Raw genomic sequence first — 20,653 nt, 5'->3', positions numbered from 1 at the left:
CCCTGTGGGAAGGGACCCGGGCAGATCCCGTGCTGGGGAGGCGCCGTCCCCCGGAGCCGGAGCTGTTCTCGGTGACAGTCCCGTCCCCAGCTCCCGAAAGTTGAAAGAGGCTTTTCGGAGTTTTTTCCCGCTCCGAGAATAGACCCGAAAGGGATCTGGAGCATCTGTCGTATGAGAAGAGCCTGTGGGTGCTGGACCTGTTTAGTCTGGAGGAGAGAAGACTGAAGAGGGGCTCTCATCAATGTATATAAATATATTCCAGGGCGGGTGCCAAGAGCATGGGGGCAGACTCTTTTCCGTGGTGCCCAGCGACACGACGAGGAGCAATGGCCATAAACTAAATCACAAAACGTTTCACATCAACACGAGGAAGAGCTTCTTTATATTGAGGGAGGCAGAGCACCGGACCAGGCAGCCCGGGGTGGTCGTGGAGTCTCCTTTGGAGACATTCCAAACCCGCCTGGACGCGTTCCAGCGTAACCTCCTTTAGGTGACCCTGCCTTGGCAGGGGCTCTGGAGTAGATGATCTCCAGAGGTCCCTTCCAGCCCGGGGTGTCCCGGGGACACCTGTTGGCGCCGCCGCCGCCGTCACGCGGCGCTCAGCCGGGCGCGCGCGTCACGGACCGGGCGCGCGTGCCACCGCTGTCACCTGCCCGCGCCCCCCCCCACCCCGCGGAGCAGGGCGGCGAGAGGGAGAGCCCCGGGGTCATGGAGGGTCTCCCCCTCCCCGGCGGCCTCCAGCAAAAGGTGGGAAACTGAGGGGTTAAAGCAAATAGTCCCAGCTGGAGTCCTGCGGCTGCTTAGCCTGGGAACAACCGCTTAACTTAATCCTGGCTGGGTTCCACCTCAAGGCACGGTAAATGGGAGCAAACTCTTCGGGTAGGTGGGGAAGCGGCAGCGGTTCCGCCGGTGAAGGTTTAAAAACAAATCTGAAAGCAGCGCATGAGCAGAAATGAGAGATTAAGGGAGTTTAGCGGAGTGTGCTGGTATGACACAAATCCTGCAGGTAACGTGGAGCTCCCCCAGAGTGTTTCTAATATGGCAAAGTTATTAAAGAGCCAACCGGACAGCTAGAAAGAAAGGAATCGTGAAATGATACAATTTTTCATAAAAGCCTATTTATGAATCACAGAATCATCAAGATTGGAAAGGACCTCCAGGATTATCCAGTCCAACTTTTGACCAAGAAATACTTTCTCTGACAGCAAGAGATACGTGCATCTAGACAGAGTAAGATCCATTAATGTCTAGGTTGAAAAGTAAGTAGTCAAGGAGTTTGTTGGTGAGACAGGCTGATTACTAGATTGATGATACTAAAGGAGACGGAAAAGAGGAAATCCAAAGCCTCCAGTGTTAGAAGGGACCCAAGTGAGGGTTTCGGGTTCTTGCCACTATTTAAATACCATGGTAGGAGCAGGTATAAGGAATGATAAAATGGTAAAGCTCAGTGGTGTTATCTCTCTGTTAAAAGCATGATACTACGGCTTAATTTGAGAGCAGCAGCATGGAAAATAAAGAGAACTGCCTAAACTCTTAAGGGTAGAAATACTGAAAATTTAACTTACTACTTCATCAGCAACAAAAACAATAAAACAGGGAAATATAATAGGAAAAGATATCTAATTTAGAACAGATGGCAGGAAGCTTTTTTCCTCCTTGCATGGAACCACAACTGCGCAGAATGATCAGTGGGGAATTTTGGTAGGGTGAAAACACCACAGTTATTCTAGCACTCAGCACATGAAAGCTTTGCTGAAGGAAAGAGAAAACGGGAATGAAATTTGCTTTTTAAATTGCCCAGACTTCTAATTAGTTTCTATTGCCAATTTTAACTGCAACATGACAAAGCTTTTACTTCATCATCCACAACAAATTTCTTATAAAAATACAAAGCATATCCTAGTAAAAAATAGGAGACTGTTCAAATATTAATCCTCTAGCTGTGCAATATTCTGCTCTCTTCCTGTAAGGCAGAGTACTGAGATTGGCCCAAACTGTGCAGGACAATGTCTTTGCAAAGACATTTGCTGGTCTTCTTGCTTTGGAAAATGCAAAGGTCCTTTTACTAGAGAAACACTTAGAATCATGGAATGGTTTGGGTTGGAAGGGACCTTAAAGATCATCTACTTTCAGCCCCCCTGCCATGATCAGGGACACATTCCACTAGATCAGGTTGCTCAAGGCCCCATCCAGCCTGGCTTTGAACACTGCTCAGGGATGGCACATCTGTGCAGCAGTGAGCACTTCCACTGATTTTCGGTTCCACTGTGGTGCTTCCTGTTTGCCTTTGTGAAGCTCAAACACTCAGAGGAGGATTTCTTAAGCAAGCAGAGGACAAGGCATGGAATCTCTTTGCTGCCATTCTCCCCCTCATCTCCATCATTGAGACACACATGCTTTCTGTAACTGGATCTCTGCTCTAAGTGCCCCAGAAGCAGTGATGATTGTTCTCTAAAACTATTTAGAGGCATTTGACTTTCACTTCTTGGTGTTTCAAATTTTTTTGCTATTTAAACCACATCATCATCTCATACAGCACTCCACCTGTAAGTTTTTGTGTAGTGTACAATTATAATGTGAGACTGTCAAGTTCCTTGGCTCCTTAAAATGGGAGGGAAGAGCCAGTAATTGAGCTTCTCTTTTGGTCTCATTTTCAAGGTTGACTTTCTAAGACATGTTTCAAATCTCAAATGCTTTCCTGAAGAGTGTGAGGCAATAGTATTCCTCCTTTGCCTTTCTCGTTTTTTTCTGCAGAAATGGCAGAAGGCTCCTCCTATTTAGTAGAAGAGCCAAGCTTCCCCAGTAACCTGGTTTTAGTTGGAAAGGAGTTAATTTTCTTCCCAGTAGCTGATATAGTGCTTTGTTTTGGATTTAGGGTGAGAATAATGTTGATAACACACACTGATGTTTTGGTTGTTGCTAGTGAGCAGGGCTTACACTAAGTTAAGGACTTTTCAGTTTCTCACATCAACCCACCAGTGAGTGAACTGGGGATGCAGAAGAAGTTGTGAGGGGACATAGGCAGGACACCTGATCCCAGCTGACCCAAGGGACATTCCATACCATATGGCACCATGCAGAGCACATTAAGCTGGGGGAAAGCTTGGGAACAGTCTAAGCATTGGTCAGCAGGTGGTGAGCAGTTGCACTGTGCATTGCTTGTTTTGTATATTCTAACTAGCGGTGGTAGTAGTAGTAATAATACTTCCCCTTCCATTTCTGTTGTATGAAACTGTCTTTATGTCAACTCATTAATTTTACTTTTCCCCTCCCAGTTCTCTCCTCCATCCTGCTGTGGGGGAAGTGTGAGTGAGTGGCTGCATGGTGTTTAGCTACCCACCAGGTCAAACCACGACATCTAAGCAGCACACCTGCACTCAGCGCACTTTGCTCCTTTTGTTCCTAAGTTTGTTTTGGCACTCCACATTCCCACTAGCTCCAGAGGGCTGCACAGAGGAGTACACATAACACAGCTCCAGGCATGGCATTCCCAGCCCACTATGGGCTGCAGCAGCCCTGACCTGCCAGTTTCATTCAAGTTTGGATTTCAAGATGATTTTCACAACCCCAAAGACTAGACTCTGAGCTCATCACCCTACTCCTGGAGCTGGGGCTGTAAGTTCAGGTGCATACACCAATTTGGTCTTTCATATATAGTGCAGGGGGGTGGAAATGGAACTGATTTCATCAGCTCACTCTAGCAGCGTATTTCAGCTGATTCAGAGGTGCCGGAAGGTTTAGACACGATTGAAGAAAGCTGATGCTTAAACTCTCTTAACCTGTGACGTGATACTAGTGCCCACTTCTGATCTTTAAGATATGATAAGCTTGAAAGAAATAGTCCAGATTCTCTCAGGTAAATGATTCATTTTTTTATATAAGAGAAAAAAAAAGTAATTACTGCCATTGAGGGGTTTGAGGCCTTGTGCGTTAGTTAGACATAAACAATAATAGTAATTAGTTTTCATTTCTGTGCCTTTATTTCCTAAACACCCTGTTGTAATTTTACAGATGGGGAAACAGAGCAGGCAGAGGTAAATGAAATTGTGAAAAGGCACAAGCCAGGACAAAGATGAAGCAAAAAGCAAACCTGGACAAGGCATTTGCCCTGGCAGCTGGGATCTCTCACTTCTCAAATCCCTCATCCTACTGCAGCTGAAGAACTGCTACCCTTTGGTTCTTGGGAATGGGCAGTTCGGATAGCACAGTAGTGAGAAGACAAAGAAAGGGACAGGGAAATAGTAGGAAACAGAGAAAATGCAGTTTAAGAAGAGGTGAGAGAGATAGTAAATGAAATGCAATGCTCAGTAACATAGGAAGATGGTTTGGAAATCACTAGAGTAAAACAAACAGTAACTGGAAAGACAATGTAGTAAAAAGCAGATGAAATTTAAAAGATCTTAGGGAAAGTAAATAAGTAATAAGTTGTTGCTTTTGAAGAGCTATCCTTTGTCAACACAAGTAGAAAGTCTGCCAAAAAAGCAGTGCTGCTGAACAAGCCTAAATTATTATCTGGTATAAACTATTAATTGTTTTACAACTATATAGTTGCATTTGTTTAGTACTTCATGTGGTAAGTAAAGAGACTCCTTCTTAGGGGTGAAGATTGATAATCCAGTCAAGAATTAAATGTAGAAATGAAGGGCCCAAAAGGAAGCCATGAAAATAACTTATAAAATAATACTTATAATTGGTAAATAGAAGGAAAAAAATACTAACTTTTGGGGTTTGTAAACCAGTCCCATGGCCTTGATTCCCTATTAAAATCCATCTCTCTGTAATAAACATTACAGTCTGTGAGATCTTTGCCTAGGATAAGATGATCTTGAGCCTTTTTTTTTTCCCCACTCTCTCGTTTCTCTTTAAGTGAGCACAATCACATAAGATTGTCCTTTTGAAAGTATCAAGGCCAATGCAAAATGTAGTTCTTTTGTATCCACTATAAATCCAGTTTAAAGCTGCTTCATGATTACATAATTAATGTACTTAATTTAAGATCCCTCTGAATGCTCCTTCATCTCCTTATTTAATAATCTGCTGTGCTTGCATGTCTGAACCTTGTCTGGTCCTGGCTTCTCCCATTCCTAATCAGCTCTTACGTTGGCAGTAGGAATTATACTCTCAACAGCCCCTCTGCTTAATATGATCACAGTTCAGTCTGTGGGCTTGTCTAAAAGGCAGTCGTTCCATTTGTTAATATGTGACCTCCTTTACTTTTCATTTTGGATCACCACAACCAAGGAAGAATCGTCTATTGTCTTACAAGCCAGGCAAAGTGAACAGGCTGAGTCAGTCCAGGAATATTCAGGCCTCCCCATCTGTGGTATTGCAGAATTCCAGGGCAATTCCACCAGTTGGTGGAGCTTCTGTCTGGGAAAACGGAGCTATTGTGAACAAAGCATACTGTGCATATTTCTAACATTCATAAAAGACTGGGTTTGAATCATTTGAATCTTTCTCAAAATTTCTTCCTTTGGGGCAAAAATTTCCAATGCATGGCCATGATCCAGTTATAGTCATTTGGAAAATCTGAGCATAAACCATGCAACCATGTCTTTAACTAGTTATGAAAAGAAAAGATGAATGTTTGACTATAAAAGTATGACAGCAGGCTGGATTATATTGGGACTTCATTTAGTCAAGACTAGGACTTGGTTTTAGCAGGGGATGACTTGCCAAATACACCACCAAAGACTAAGCTAGACCTTCCCCTCTTCCCTATCATGACCTCTCTATGGCAAAGGCACCTTTCAAGCAAAGGAGGCGGAATGAGTTCCTCTCTCAGTTTGGAAACACTGCGGTGATAAACTGGGTGTCCTGACAAGCTGTTGTAGCATGCTACCTCTCATCTAGAAATGTGCTGGCCTAACATTGTAAGGCAGCTGAGGCAGAGCTGCTGTTCTAGGCTATCAAACTCTGCTGAGTGTTACTTTGATCAGCACCAGAAGATGTTACATTTTTTTTCTGAATGACAGAATAACTCTGAAAGGCAGGATTCTGACTCAGACCTAAATCCAACGATGTTTTAGATGACCAGATTAAAAATGGCAGTGTTTTTTCTAGTGCCCCATGCCCACAAATTCAGAAATCTAAATTAATCATGCTTGCAGGATGAAGAAAGGGTACAAAACAGACTAACTTCAACACAATGATAAGGGCCATATCCCAAATCCCACCCCTCTGGAGCAAGGAGATGTAGTTTAGGACAGCAGGAAGTCTTAGGCTAGTAGAACCTTAGCTCACCTAAGCTTTTTCAAAGACACATCTGGAAGGAGACGGATGCTACCTTCTGTTGACTCTGTATCTTTGTCAATTACAGCACTCCCTAGAAAAAAGAAGATCTATGATTCAGCTCCTTTCTTAAGAAGACTCAAATCCACACTGACCTTTATCTGAGAGAATGGCCTCATCACCAGGTTATTGGTTGTCAGGAAGGTATGGAGGGGAAAAGGAACTTCAACACAGAAATCATGCTCAATCAGGCAAGAAAGTTCTCTTAAGGTCATAGCAGTATTTTTATACTATAGGTGTGTAATATAAAATAACACAAGCCATCCTTGGAGCAGGAATGGATAGTATAGGCAGTTCTCTTCCATTCCAGCAGACAGCCTGAAGCACTAGACTACAGAGCTTGCACACAAACCTGAAAGTGGTTTCACCACTTCAAACAGGTGGTTGGGATACCACCCAGAATGATGCAGGGATTACAGCAATCTCCTGGGAGGTGGGGAATGCAGGTTGAGTTTCCCCATTCCCACCCTCGTCTCCTTGCCCCAGACAAACAAGGTGAATCTGAATGTCCTGTTTTCTGTGCAAATGCTGGAACTACTGAGCTATTGTGTAATTTAGCCAACTCCTCTTTGGGGCTTTCCTAGAATGTGGCATTTAGGCAGATGAACAGTTGTTTTCTACATGCTGGAGGAAGGTAGGAAATTTTCTTTAAAAAAATGCCAGGGGATAGTCTTTGCATAGGAGGTTAGACTAGATGCCATTTCTATGGTACTACTGAATCTATCATAGAATGCACTGGGTCAGAATGGATCCTAAAGATCATCTTGTTCCAACCCCCCTGTCATAGGAAGGGCACCTTCCACTAGACCAGGTTGCTCAAAGCCCCATCCAGCCTAGTCTTAAACACCTCCAGGGATGGGGAATTCATAACATCTCTGGGCAACCTATTCCAGTGTCTCAGCATCCTCACAGTAAAGAATTTCTTCCTAATATCTAACCTAAACCTGCCCTCCTTCAGCTTAAGGCCATTTCCCCTTGTCTTACCACTGTCCAATTTAGGTGCCTCTGGGCAGATGGCAGCCAGTCAGGATTTCAGCAGTTCGACTTGGGTATCCTGTGGTAAAAGCCTAAAACCAGTGACATTTCATGGCCTTGGCCCCAGAAATCTGCAGGGCTAAAGATTGGCTCTGGTCTTGGGGAAGCCAAGCAAATTCTGATAAGGAGTTGTCAAGTTATTTGGCCATAAATACAAACGCATGGGTGGGCACTGGAAGTGAACCCCTCAGTCTCTCCACACTGTCTGCTCCCTGTGTAACCTTCATCCTCCCCAACTCTGGCGCACCCAGCAAACATCCCTCAACAACCTTCCCTGCTTCCTCGATCTTTATTTCACCCAAGGCCTCCTTCATACTGCTGCAGGCTTCCTCCCCTTGCTGCAGTGCCTGGTTTTGTTATCCCGAGTTATCCCACAAGCCCTGGGAATGACATCCTTCTGGCCCTCACTCCTGCACCACTGCCTCCAGCGAATCAAGCTGTGTACACACCAGTTAGACAATTTGCCTACTGTTGTTCCTGTCCCCTTATCTCTCCCTCCACCTCGGTATTTATGCTTAATGGATTGGTAGTTCCTTGCATGAAGAACTTCCTTTTCGCCTCATGGGAAGCACACAGCGTATAGTGAGTGACCTCTCATGACATAAATAACTGCAGGACAGCAGACCGTGCTCTCCCTGGAGGGAACCTCTGCCTTGGGCCGGTCGGTGAGCAAGTGCCCGGCTCTCTGCACAACACCCGCATCTGCCCGAAGCACATAGCGCTCTCAATGCCACTTTCTAATCATTTCTCCAAACATCCCATTTCCTGTTCTTTAAATAGCACCTCAGAGATTATTTTAAAGGCTTTCAAAACACTCTTGCCGCCGGTTTTGGGTTTGGAGTGGGTTTTGTTGGTTGGGGGTTTTTTTTTAGCCTTCTTGCATGACGATTTTTCACGTCGTGGGAGACAGGAACAGCTCGAGGAAGCTGCGAAGTTGCACAGAGTACCCGGGGGAGGAAAGGCGGGGGGGGGGGGGGGCAATACGGTTTCTAGGACCGTCCACCTGGCACCGACGTTTTGTTCTCGCACACACTTTCAGTGCGGAGCTGCGAGTTTCGGGATGACTCTGGAACTTTATACCCCCACCCCCCCCTCCGGGGGTAGCCCGCCCGGAGCGGGCGGAGGGCGGTGGCGCTCCGCGGAGTCCCTTTCCCAGCAGAGAGGCCGAGATGCAAAGGAGAAATGACAACATGGAAAGAGGAGTATTTTTATCGGGGCCGGTGCCCGGGGTGAGGGGTGGGCGGAAAGTGCCACCCTCTCTCTGTCTCTCCTCCCTTGCCCTCAGCCGCCCACGCCGGCAGCGGCATCAAAGGGAATCTCCCTTGTCGCGGCGTGTCAGCACCGGGGATGAGAGCACCGGCCCGTCATGGCATTTGCGCTTCTCCCGGCGCTTACTCAACAGGCGGGAGGGGAGGCAGGGCTGGTTTGGAGGGGGGGCGGGGGGAGGACTCCCAACCAGCGCCGCTTCTGCCATGAGGTCACCGCGGCGCTATGCGCTGTGCCCGCCGCCGCCCCTGCTCCGCTCCGTTGCGTCAGGCAGGGGGTATCCCCGCCGCGGCCGAGCGAACGGGGCATCCCCGCCGCGGAAACACCCCGCGCTGCCACGCGTGTCCCCCGCCGGCGGGGGGGGTGATCCTGCCTACATCCCCTCCGCCGCCTCCACACCACAACCCCCCCGCGTAGCGGGCGCTCGGCCGCCGCTCGGGAATGTCAACAGCGGTTCGCCGTGTGGCCGTGCAGGGATGGCGTGCGATGCGATGGGGAGGGAAGGCAGCGCACTGCATGGAGGGAATCGCACCGAGCCGGCCACGCGGAGGGAAAGTCCAGCCACAGCCACCATGAGACTTTTCTTTTTAGGGGGGAGCCGGGTCTGGCGCCCGCTGCCAGCGTCCGGCTGCGGCTTTCTCCCCTCCGGGGACCTGCCGGGGGGATGGGTGTGCACGCCGGGGTCCCCGTGCGCTGCCCCGCACTCCACCCCCTGCGCAGAGGAAGCCGGGCAGGGGCGTGGCCCCACGACAATGGGACTCACCGGCGCTATAAATACCCGCCCGCGTCTATATTTGGTTTGGCCGGATCACAACCGGGGGGGGGCGAGAGGGGGGTGTCCCAAAAATAGCCCTGCGCGCCCGCCCGCCGCCGCCGCCGCTCAATGGGCTCCGGCCCCGCCCCCTCCCTCGCGCGCGATCCCGAGCGCCCCGCGCGGGCCCCGGCGGGGCTAAATTTAGCAACGCCGCTTGCGTCAATGACGCGGCCGCCGTGCGTCAGCCCCGCCGCGCCCCGCCCCTCGGAACGGGGCCCGCCGCGTCCTGTGCGTGGATTGGCCGCGGCGGCGGCACGAGGGCGGTGACGTGGGGGCGCGGGCTGGCCCCCGCCGGGGGCCGGCGGCGTCCGGAGTGGAAGCGTGGCCGCGCGGGGAGCCCGGCGGGTTCCCCCGCGGGGGGAGCGGGGTCTGGCCGCGGCCTCGGAGGGAGGGAGGAGGGAGCGAGGGACGCCCCGGCGCCCGCGGAAAGACGGCGCGCACCGCCTCGGAAAGGGGATCCCGGGCTCGGACGTGGCCGCCGCGCCGCCGGTCCGCGGCGTCCGCCGAGCCCTGCGCCAGCCCTGGCTTTGCTTCCCGGGAAGGGAGCGCGCCCCGCGGCGGTGCCGGCGTCGGGATGGTGGAGCGAGAGGCAAAGCGAAAAGTGCCGCTGCTGCCGCCCGTCCCTCCTCGGGGCGGTAGGCGCCTCGCCCGTTCCCGGGTCCCGTCCGTCGGGAGAACTCGCTTGGCGGAGCCTCTCTGTGCGAAGCACAAGCGCAGCACCGGCTGTCACGGCTGCGGTGACAGTCGCGAACATCACGGCTGCCGGCGGTGGATGTAAACACGGCACCGGGCATGGCGGCGGGCGGCTGCTGCCGGCGGACACAGCGGGGGAGTCGTCCGCCGCCAGCCCGGTGCCCCAGGCAGACACACGGACACAGGCAGACACACGGACACCGAAAGACACACGGACACGGGCAGTCACAAGCAGGCGGCAGCCGGAACGCTTCTCAGGGCCGCTCGCAATAGTGCCCGCTCTGTGAGCGGCACCTCCCGTAACCTGCTCCTTGCTCCTGCGCACTGGAAAGTTTCGAAAGAAAAGAAAAAGAGGGTGAAAAAAAGGGGGGAAAAAAAAGGAAAAAAGAAGAAAAGAAACAAAAAAAAAAAGAGAAAAAATGGAAGAAGAGAAAAGAATAGGGAAAAAAATTAAAAGCAAAAAGAAGAAACGTTTAAAAAAAGTGAAAAATAAAAAAGTGAAAGAAACCTTTATTAATTCATCCTGAAAGTTCCACTAAGTAACCAAGCAAAGCTCTTTTAATTTGAGCCGCTTCAGTAAAGATATATTAATTTTGTTATTACCACTATCTTAATAATAATTATTATTATTATCAGACTTGGGAACGACTGGCCACGCTGTCGCGGGCAGGCGGCCCCAAGGCGGCCGGCCGGCCGGCCGTGCTGTCCCGCTGCCGCCGGCTCAGCACGGCTCTGCCGGGGCTCTGCACCGCTCCGCACCTCTCGGCTGTGCGCGGCTGTGCGCGGCTGTGCACGGCTCGGCGCGGCGCGGTGCGGCGGGAGCGCGGCGCACACACTGGGGCGGGGGGGGGGGGGGTCAGTAGCGTCAGGCTCCCATGGCGTCACTATTGACGTTTCGCATTCCAGCCGCTCTATGGAGAGGCCGCTAGGGCTCCTCTCACATAAATGACGTTCAGAGAGAGGGAGCGGGAGAGCAGCGCAGAGAGGCGCCTCCGTCCCCTCTCTCCGGCGCAGGCACACGCGCACCCCGGGGCACTCGCACCGGGACGCGGGCACAGGTCCCGGCCCGGCTCCCGCCGCACACACACAAAGGCACATCGCGGCGGCAGCGGCCGCTCGGCATCCCTCGCCCGACCGCCTGCTCACTCCCTCCCTTCGCCCGGGGACGGGCTCCTGGCTCCTCAGGCTTTTTCAATCCTTTTCCATGCCTCGGGATAACGCACCCTCTGGACCTGCAGCTACCGGGAGTCTGAGGGATTTTGTGTCTCGGGTCCTGCCGCTGGACAGCGCCTACATACGCCTTTAAGGAAGCGGGCACCTACAAACTAGATGTAAAGACGGAACCTCCACAGCAACCGAGTACGTATGCGAGTGAACGGGAGCGGCTGAGGGAGAGGGACAGCGCGGCATGTCCTCACTCCGTGAAAGTTGCGCCGCCGGGGTAGAGAGATGCTGGGGAGATGCCGGCGGCGGGCGATGCGGCTCAGGCGACGCGCTGCCGTGCCGGGCTATCGCTGAAACTTTTCCCTCACCTTCCCCCCCTCCTCCCCCATCCTCTCCGTGGATGCTCAATTGCCGCTCGGCTTCCGAGCCTCCCTGCCGTCTCGGCAACTCCTGCCGTGCGCGGGGCACTGCTGCCCCTCGCAAACGGGAGGGCTGTGGTTGAGCAGAGCGGGAGCCGGAGCCGGTGGTACTAAGGTATTTCTGCTAGTTGTTGTCATGGAAATGATGCTGCCGGCGGCGGCGGGGAGTTTACAGCGCCGGTGATGAATGGCAGCAATTTGTCTCCTTCCTTTAGCCGCGCTTGGGAAATAGGTGGTTTTGTTTGCACAAGTTCAGCTGTCTAATAGGGACGGCGGGGCAGGTTGAGCTCATTTCACTTTGGGAGACAGCAGCCCCCCTCGGCAGCCCAAAGAGCTCGCCCAAGAGGTAATTGCTGGAATGTGACATATTGTATTGAAATGAGACGGGATGTTTGCACGGCACGTCTGCCCGGCATCTGCTCCTCGGAAATGTGCACTTTTCCCTTCGGAGGTCAGAAGTGGTAACGAGGGGCCGCGGTGCCCCGGCACGGGCGGTACCATGCGGGGAGGCTGGGCAGCGCCGCCGCTGCCCCGCTCCCTGCCCCCGCGGCGCCTCTCGCCTTTGCCTTCTCGCCTTAATAGCTGCGAAAGAAGTTTCAGTCTTGGAAAGAGGCGAGAAAGCGCGGGCGTTGGGTTGTGATAGTATGTAGGGGGACAGTTATCGGGGCAGCATTATCGCGATAGTCTGTCCCGGGCGGAGATGCGGCTCACCTTAGCGCGGCTAGTTAAGAACGCTGTTACTTAACCTGCAATTTTTGGATACGATGGATTCCTTGCGAGGATATTTCCCAGGGAAAGGGCGTAAAACATTGTTTTATGTAGGGGGATTGGTGTTTTGGGATAGGATTTTTTTTCTCCAGGAAAAAAAAGTTTGGGAATGAATCGCTAACTTTTATCCAAGCCGCTTCACTCGATTACATTCTTCGCCCTATTTTTCTCTCCTCCGTGGAGACCGCTGTATGCTGGAGTCAAGCCCCGGTAAAAAACAATGGACTAAACCAGACCAGACGGTTTCTTCGGAGGTGAATCTCACGCGATCTCGTGGACGTTTGCTGGAGTGACCGTGCGGCTCGGGGCGATCCCTCCCACCCCCCCCCCCCCGCCCCCAAAAAAATCGCCAGCTAACCGGCGGTGGAAATCCAGCACGAAACTTTTTAATTGAATGGAGCTTCCCCCTCCGCAGTCCCTCCCGGGTAAATGAAGGTTTCGAAACTCGCCTGAAGAAGTCACAATCACAATGGAGTATTTCACGGTTTCCTCCTCGTATTACAGGGTGGGGAGGGGTGTCACTCGGGGCTGAATGTAAAGTGCACGGAGGAAGAAAAGAGCTTTGACAAGGGTAGTTATTTCCTCCTAATTTACAGCCCTTACGGCCCTGCGCTCCTGGCTCGGGCGGCGGCAGCCCGGAGGGGTGCTGCGTGGTTAAAAGCGCAGCGAGTGTCTCTAGGTAACCGGCGGCTCGGGGGGGCAGAGAGGAGCCCTAGGGCGCTCCGCGCCGAGCGGGAAACCGCCTAGCAGGAGCTCGTGAGGGAACAAAACCATCGGGAGAGAATGGGATGAGCTGACAGGCACTTATCATCCCGGGAGCTGGCGGGGGTTCGAAGGCGAGGGGCGCGGGGAAGGCAAAAGAAAGGCAAGGAGCGGGAGAAAGAGTCGCCGGGGAGCGGCTCCCGTGGGCAGGGGCCGGCGCGGCCGCGCATCCCCCGCGCTGCCGCGGAACCCGGCTGGCAGCGCCCAGAGGGTCAGGGGGAGGCGGCTGGGCAGCGCTCCCTCCCCCGCGCCGGCGATGGTGGGCCCGGAGACACTGCACAGGGCTAGCTGGGCCGGCAGAACACCCCTCAAGTCTGGCCGGTACCTTGCATAGAAACTTCCAGCCTGCTTTTCCCCGGTCTCTACATCCCAAAATGAGAAAGTTCTCACGGGGAAGTGGACGCTCGAGGATGCTGCCCCGCTTGTTGTAGTCACCCCACCCGGGGTTCTCCTCTTGCCTTCCCCAGGCTCCTCTCTCGGAGAACAAACCGGCGGCTCTGTTGTCCCGGCCCGGTGCTCGCTGCCTTTTGTGTGATGAGGGAGCGGGAGCCGGCAGGAATCCGCTCCCCGGCCGGCTCCCCATTCCCACCCGCGGGGCGAGGCGGGGGGGTTGCCGTGCGAGCGCGGGGGACGGTCCCCCCACGTCCTCCCGAGGCGCCGCGCCGGGGGAAGGCGGGGGTCTCCCCTCTGCCTCGCTGGGCACCGCCGCCCCTGACCGTGTCTTGTCTCCCGCCTCCGGCGGACAGAGCCCGGGTCGGAAGAGCGCCCCCCGCCCAGGCCAGGCCCCGGGCCCGCCTCCGCAGAGAGGTCCCAGCCGGCACCCACCCCGCCGCCGCCGCCGCCGCCCGCCGCCGCCTCCGTCCGCACCTCCAGCCCCACCATTCAGCGCGCAAGATACCCACCAGGTAAGCTGCCGCTCCGGGAGAAGGGTAGGAGGGGGGTGGGGGGGAAGTGCGGGAGCTCCTGCCGCGGCCGCGGCCCCTACCCTTCCCAAATCCCTTTGGCATCATTGGTCCCCGACGTCCCGGGGCGTTTAAATCCCAAAAGGATCAGGGCAGCGCCTGCCTTTCGCAGCGCTTTTGGCGATGCCGTGCCTGAGCACACACGAGGTTGCGAGCCCCTCGCCGCAGATGTGACAGATTTAAGGGGAAGCTGGTTGGGGGTGCTAGCGTCCCTGTGAGGAGCCCAGCTTCTCTGGCGTTGAACTGGGCATCCTTTTCAAGTTCTCGCAAAGAAAGCAAAATAACATGGTAATAGCTCCCGATGTCCCTGCCCTGATGCTTTTACCCATTCATTTGGGTTTTGGTGACAGGTTGTTCTTCAATGTGCCTCCTGTGGGGCTTTTTCTTTTCTTGCTTTAATATTGTTAGATAAAGAAGAAAGAATCCCAGGTTATTTACTTTGCAGGGGAATTAATACTGCTGCCCTAAGTGGAAAAGTAGGGGTTAGACTTAGACAAGTGCGCTGGCAAAAGGCGAGGTAGGAGGAGTCCCACAGAGCCAGGATAGACCAGACCTTTAGGTTAGGGATATTTTTTCAGTCCTTCGGTCAGAGTTATTTTAGACTTCTGTTTTTCTACTCCACTTTGAACAGAATTCAGTGACATAACTCTCTAATGCTCAGAAAAAAATGCAGAAAAAACGGCATAATGATCTGTTCCCTTGAACTCCTGCTCGTTTTCTGAGCTAGCAAAAAAGATTTTTTCCTTCATAGAGCTGTGTATCAACATGTCCACTTGTGACATTATCTGTCCACTCACTCTGTTGTGTTCCTCCGTCAGTTTCCAGTGGAGGTGTGTGGAAAGAATTTCTTTCCCTTTTTATTTGATTAAGCACTGATCACTATGTTTTAACAGCCAGTACTTAAACTAACAAATGATAGTGATACGACTTGCCAGGAAATGTGTGTGCGTGGAATGGCATGGACAGAAATTGATAGGAAAAAAGAGAACAGTAGAATAAATACATGAATAACATTGGGAGGCAAGGCTTGAGGGAGGGTTGTCCTGCCTTTTTCTTCAAGCTTTTGGATTTAAGAGCAGGAAGGTCTTAATTTCAGGAAACAGCAGTACTGTTTTTTTCTCAGATTTTAATGTTTCCTCGAGAAGAAGAAAAATCTGAATGGTTTGTGACAGCGTGATAATTCAAATTTGGTGCTTAGTTTAAATATATTTATCTGTAAAGTGGGCAGGAAAGAATTAAAAGTTGATTTAACACAAATTAGTTGGATTCCTCCATGCCAGGAGTGAATATTTTAAAATTGTAAATGAAAAGAGTTCTTAAAATAATGAGGAAAACCTCATTATTTTCAAGGCAGTTTTGGGGGGTTTTTTTAGCATGAATTATTTCTCAAGTGCTTCTGGAATATAAATTACCATGATTAAGAAGAGATGAACTGCACTTAATTTTGATATACATTTTATCCATATTTACTTTTCTCTTTATGAGGAAATTTATACTAATTGAGCATTTTTTTCCTCTGCTGTGGAACCAAAATACACTACACACTTTTAGTTCGAGTTGCAAATATTGGGCTAGACTCTCACAGTGTTTAGTCAGACAAACCTCAATGAATTGCAGAATTCAGTTGATTATTTCCTGTGACCAGCAAATTACATGGCAGACTAGTAGGAAATGTAAAAGAAAATAACAATCAGATCTTTTTAGCCAGGCACTGTGTTGCTTCAACCATCCCAGCTATCAGTGAACCACATTAAGTTTTATGACTAATGAATAAAACCAACTGTATTACTAGCCTCAACCTTGCTTTCCTATAAAAACAGAAATACCACGTAATTTTTATCCTACATTTTTGCAAATTGAGGGGGATGTTGTACCCTCCACTTTTTAAAGAACATTTTACCAGACATAAGCCTTAAAACTAACAATGAGACAGCAACTTTAAATTATTAGCTGACCAGAAATATTCTTTGAAGGTCTGGAATTGGGTAAGCAAAATTGGTGTTTGCAAGTCCTGAGTAGCAAACCTTGTGATTTGAGTAATTCCTCTGACATGTACTGCAGATGCTGCTTCTTTTAAAATAAATATAATTTTTAATATTATGCATTTGATAATCTCGTTTACCCTTCATGAAAATTTTACAGCATGATTGCATGCATACAGAGACAGACGTAGAGTCATAAACTGTTCTCATTCTGCTTATCTAATTCTCATTGACACCTATGTATATTAAGCAGCAGATGTAGGGCAGCTTGAGATGGATTCTTCTCTCACTGACACTGGTATAAATGTGAGTTTCTCCCTTGACTAGATGAGAGCAGGCTCCATAATACCGAATACTTAGCCGGTCCTTGATGAATATTTCTTGTTGAAAGGAAAAGGCTTGAGGCTAATTTAAATGTCCGAATGGGAGTTGGGTGCTTATCTGAGCTCTGAAACGTGGGAAGGCTCCTAGGAAAGAAGTTTGTGAGGGCCTGGGCCGCGGCCTGGTGCACTGGGCTTGTTGTTAACGTGCCCCTTTGCCCCTGCAGATATGCCCTGTGTGCAAGCGCAGTATAGTCCTTCACCGCCGGGTTCGAATTATGCATCTCAGACCTACGCGTATGGCTCGGAGTACAGCTCAGACATCATGAACCCTGACTATGCCAAGCTGACCATGGACCTGAGCAGTACCGAAATCACTGCCACCGCCACCACCTCCCTGCCCAGCTTCAGCACCTTTATGGAGGGTTACTCTGGCAGCTATGAGCTCAAGCCTTCCTGCCTCTACCAAATGCAAACTGCCTCCTCTGGCCAGAGGCCCCTCATAAAGATGGAAGACACCCGGCTGTCCCCATACCAGCCCTCACTGCCCCCATCCACAGATGAGGGGATGCCCAGCACTTCCATGTACTTCAAGCAATCCCCACCCTCCACGCCCACCACACCCGGCTTCCCTGCTCACCAGGGCCTGTGGGATGAGCCCCCGCTGCAGCCCACGCAGACCTGCCTGCCTCCCGGCCACCTGATGGACGCCACCCCCATGAAGACCGTGCCTCCGCGCTTCCCTCTCTTCCACTTCAAGCACTCGCCTCCGCACACGCCGTCCGCGGCCGCCCACATGTGCTACGACCCTGCCTCCCTGAGCCTGCCCCTGGGCTCGGACAGGCCCGCCGCCAGCCAGGCTCCCATGGAGGGCCATTCCTACGGGCTTCACCTGGCCAAAAGACCAGCCACCTTAGCCTTCTCACCACTCGGCCTCAACGCAGCCACCTCCAGCCTGATGGGCGAGAGCAGCGGGAGCGGCAGCAGTGGCCTCCCGTCTCCGCCCAGCAGGAGCTCTTCGTCTGGGGAAGGCACCTGCGCTGTCTGTGGAGATAATGCCGCCTGCCAGCACTACGGGGTGCGGACGTGTGAGGGCTGCAAGGGCTTTTTCAAGGTGAGAGCTCTGCGCTTCGCTCCCCTCCCTGCTTGCCCCCACCTCACTTCCCACCCCCTCTGTCCCCGCATGCTCCTGGTCCTGACCCGGGGGTTCAGGGACATCGTGTGTTAAAACTCAGGCCCCCCACCAGGGTGGGAGGGACATCCAGAGTTTTTGAAGAAGGCCAAGGAAAGCCCTGTGTAGGATAAAAGGATCTGCCAGTAGCTGCTGAGAGGAGGCCATGGCAGTGATCTGGGCAAACCACATCTCTGGTCTGCCAGCATTCCCAATGAAACATGGGTCACCCTAGTTTAAGCTATAAACTGCATTTATTCTGTAGTGAAATGCACCTGGAGTACATTCAACCTGGATTTTACTCAGTCACCCATTCCAATTATGCTTTGTTTTAAGGTGAAAAAAGAAACCCTGAAATCGTAGAGTCCACTTAATATTTTAGGTGGTGGCAGCAGTGCCGTTTGTTGTCATGGGGTGGTCAGCGTGAGGAGGAATGCAGGGTGGTCAGCACCAGGAAGAAACTGGTTTCACTCATGGGAAAAACGCAAGTACTTCTAGTTGCATTTGGTAGCTGCCTTGTAACTTTCAGCTCAGGAGCCCAGGGAGTCCTCACTGGGGGAAAGCTGCCTGCAGAGCAGTGACTAAGCACTGCACAGGGTCCTGGTGCCTGCTCTGCAGTGAAGGCAGCTCTGCAGCTGAATAGCAAGGCAAATAACTTACACACAGCAGTTTCTCAGTGGAAACTTTGTGCTTATATTTTCAAGAGCTGAATATGCTCTTTTGATCTTAGATTTGGGTGCTTTGTAATTTCCTTTCAGCAGACTGGGTCCAGAGTCCAGTATTAATTTCAGAAATAGTTTGTTTAAGTGAAGAGCTTGGGATAGACTCTTGGTAGGATGGTTCTGGGCAGCAAGTTTAAGATTTGAAACATTTGGGGTTGATTTGGTCTATTTCTTCTTGCTAAGATAGCAGTCATGCCCCTGTTCTGCTCAAAGATAAAATGGAAAGAAAAACAATCCCAAAATATTTGGGGGGAGGGCTTGCAATGTTTTTTTATTGTAGATGGAGCTGTCAGTGTTACTTAATAATAATCCTTTGATCACATGGTAACACACACATCTCCTATAAAACTAATTTGTTATTTAAATGTAACTAGAAAAGGGTATACAAATAACATGGAAATAGCAGCTCTTGTTATCCCAAACCTGCCCCTGTGGAAATCAATAGCATATCCTTGATTTTTAACAGTACCTTATTCTGCAAAATTAAACTGTTTTCAGCTCCAAATCACAATGAACAATATTTGCTATATCTCTTATATTTAGTACATTGAGGCTGTTATTTGATAACAAACACAAATTAGGAAATAAAATTTATCCATTAATTTAATTGCAGTGACAGATTTAATATTGAATGTTGAGTTGATAAATTTCTTCCGGGTGTCTTTTCTAGTAATATCTTTTTGGATGTTATTTATTGATCTATCCTTGATTTTAAGTATGGCAGCTTGATACATTTTTGCACTAATATTTGTTACATTCTTCCAAAGCTTACCAGGTTTCTACAAATTTTAATTTTGTTTTATTTTTTTTCAACATGACTTTAGAGTTAATTAAATACGTATCTATGGCATTATTCTGTCTTTTTTCCTCAGGTCAGGTTAACTTTCCCAGAGTATTTAGCCAAAAATCTTTTGTAGGGGTTTCTGGTATTTTTATTTTTCTCCCTGATGATTTTAATGGCTAACCAAACCAGTTATTGTGGTATTTGACTAACAATAGTGATAGCAAGAGAAGTACATTGCAGATAATTTTGATTTTATTTTAATAAGGTCAGCAATAATCAAGGGAATGAACCAAGTAGAAAATTGTTCCCAAAGGGATATTAAAAGCGGAGATAATCTAATCCCCAAAGGTAGATGTGATGACCTGGTAATTTCAGATATGATTTTATCATTCAAAGTTGCCTGTCTCCAGAGACTTGCTTCAGAACAATCCTAGATGATTTTCATTGTCAGCAGCTAGCACTAATAAAATTGTTTTTCCTGCAGGCTAGTGTGTTAGGAAATTAATTTTATCTAATTATATGAATTGCACTGTCACTTTTCATGTTGTAATTAAAACACATTTTGTCAGGTTCTAAGTTGCTCAAGAAACAATCAGTTTACTATTTTTGTGTTGCATTTTTGCAGAGAACAGTTCAGAAAAATGCAAAATATGTTTGTCTGGCAAATAAAAACTGCCCAGTGGACAAGAGACGTCGTAACAGATGCCAATACTGCCGGTTCCAGAAGTGTCTCAGTGTCGGCATGGTTAAAGAAGGTAAGGGCCCTGGCTATTATCCCAGGAAACTAAAATATTATGTGTAATGAATGTGTGTGTGTGTATGTGTGTGTGTGTGTATTTCAGCATGGATGTCTCTACAATAAATTTGACAGTGATGAGATTCATAACTTACCCCCAAATATGTGTGTTTATGTAATAATGTATTGATTTTCTGCTTTTCACCCCTATTATCATATTTAGACTATAGACCCCAGAGTTCAAGAACAGCAAGGTCACAAGAGGATAATTTGACAGTGGCCAAAATGTCTCCTTTATTAACTTTGAACATTGCTCGATAATGCTGTTGGCTTCCCCTTGTTATCTCACTGGGGGCTGCACTGGATTGTGTGCATTTTGACGTAGGATCTCGTTTCATTCCCATAAGCTGATTGTAAATTTGCAATTAATTTAAATGGAAACAGGATCAACTCATTAGTACCAATTCTGCAAATATTTAAGCATGTGAGTAATATTGTGTGAGCAGTCCCATTGCAAATACTGACATGGATAATACAACCTATATAGTGTGACCGTGTTTTTTCAAATGCTTCAAGAAAGCTAAAATTACTTTGAATGAATGCCTCTGCCATTTAAAAGAGACACTGGTAGTAGAAACACAAAAATCTGTGTTTCACATTCAGGTTTTTTTTCAGCAGTGGAGTGTCACAGGCACACATACACGGGCACACAGACGTGCCGCAAACAAAGCATGGACACAAGGAACACAGCTGGGCTCTCAGTA

At 49.9% G+C, this 20,653-nt stretch overlaps 1 protein-coding gene across 1 annotated transcript in view; it reads left to right on the top strand.

Annotated features, from left to right (window-relative positions):
- The first annotated feature begins 11,040 nt into the window (after positions 1-11,040).
- The window catches only part of NR4A3 (nuclear receptor subfamily 4 group A member 3), a 29,530-nt gene continuing 19,917 nt past the window's right edge, over positions 11,041-20,653 (top strand). The window contains exons 1-4 of the mRNA XM_039549068.1: positions 11,041-11,458; positions 13,959-14,117; positions 16,704-17,590; positions 19,779-19,908. Coding sequence (XP_039405002.1) covers positions 16,706-17,590; positions 19,779-19,908 — 1,015 coding nt within the window. The 5' untranslated portion in view covers positions 11,041-11,458; positions 13,959-14,117; positions 16,704-16,705. The remainder of the gene's footprint in view (positions 11,459-13,958; positions 14,118-16,703; positions 17,591-19,778; positions 19,909-20,653) is intronic.

Source organism: Corvus cornix, chromosome 2 (assembly GCF_000738735.6).
Source record: "Corvus cornix cornix isolate S_Up_H32 chromosome 2, ASM73873v5, whole genome shotgun sequence".
In the NCBI taxonomy this organism is placed as follows: Eukaryota; Metazoa; Chordata; class Aves; order Passeriformes; family Corvidae; genus Corvus; species Corvus cornix.
This window is presented reverse-complemented; position numbering and strand designations above follow the sequence as displayed.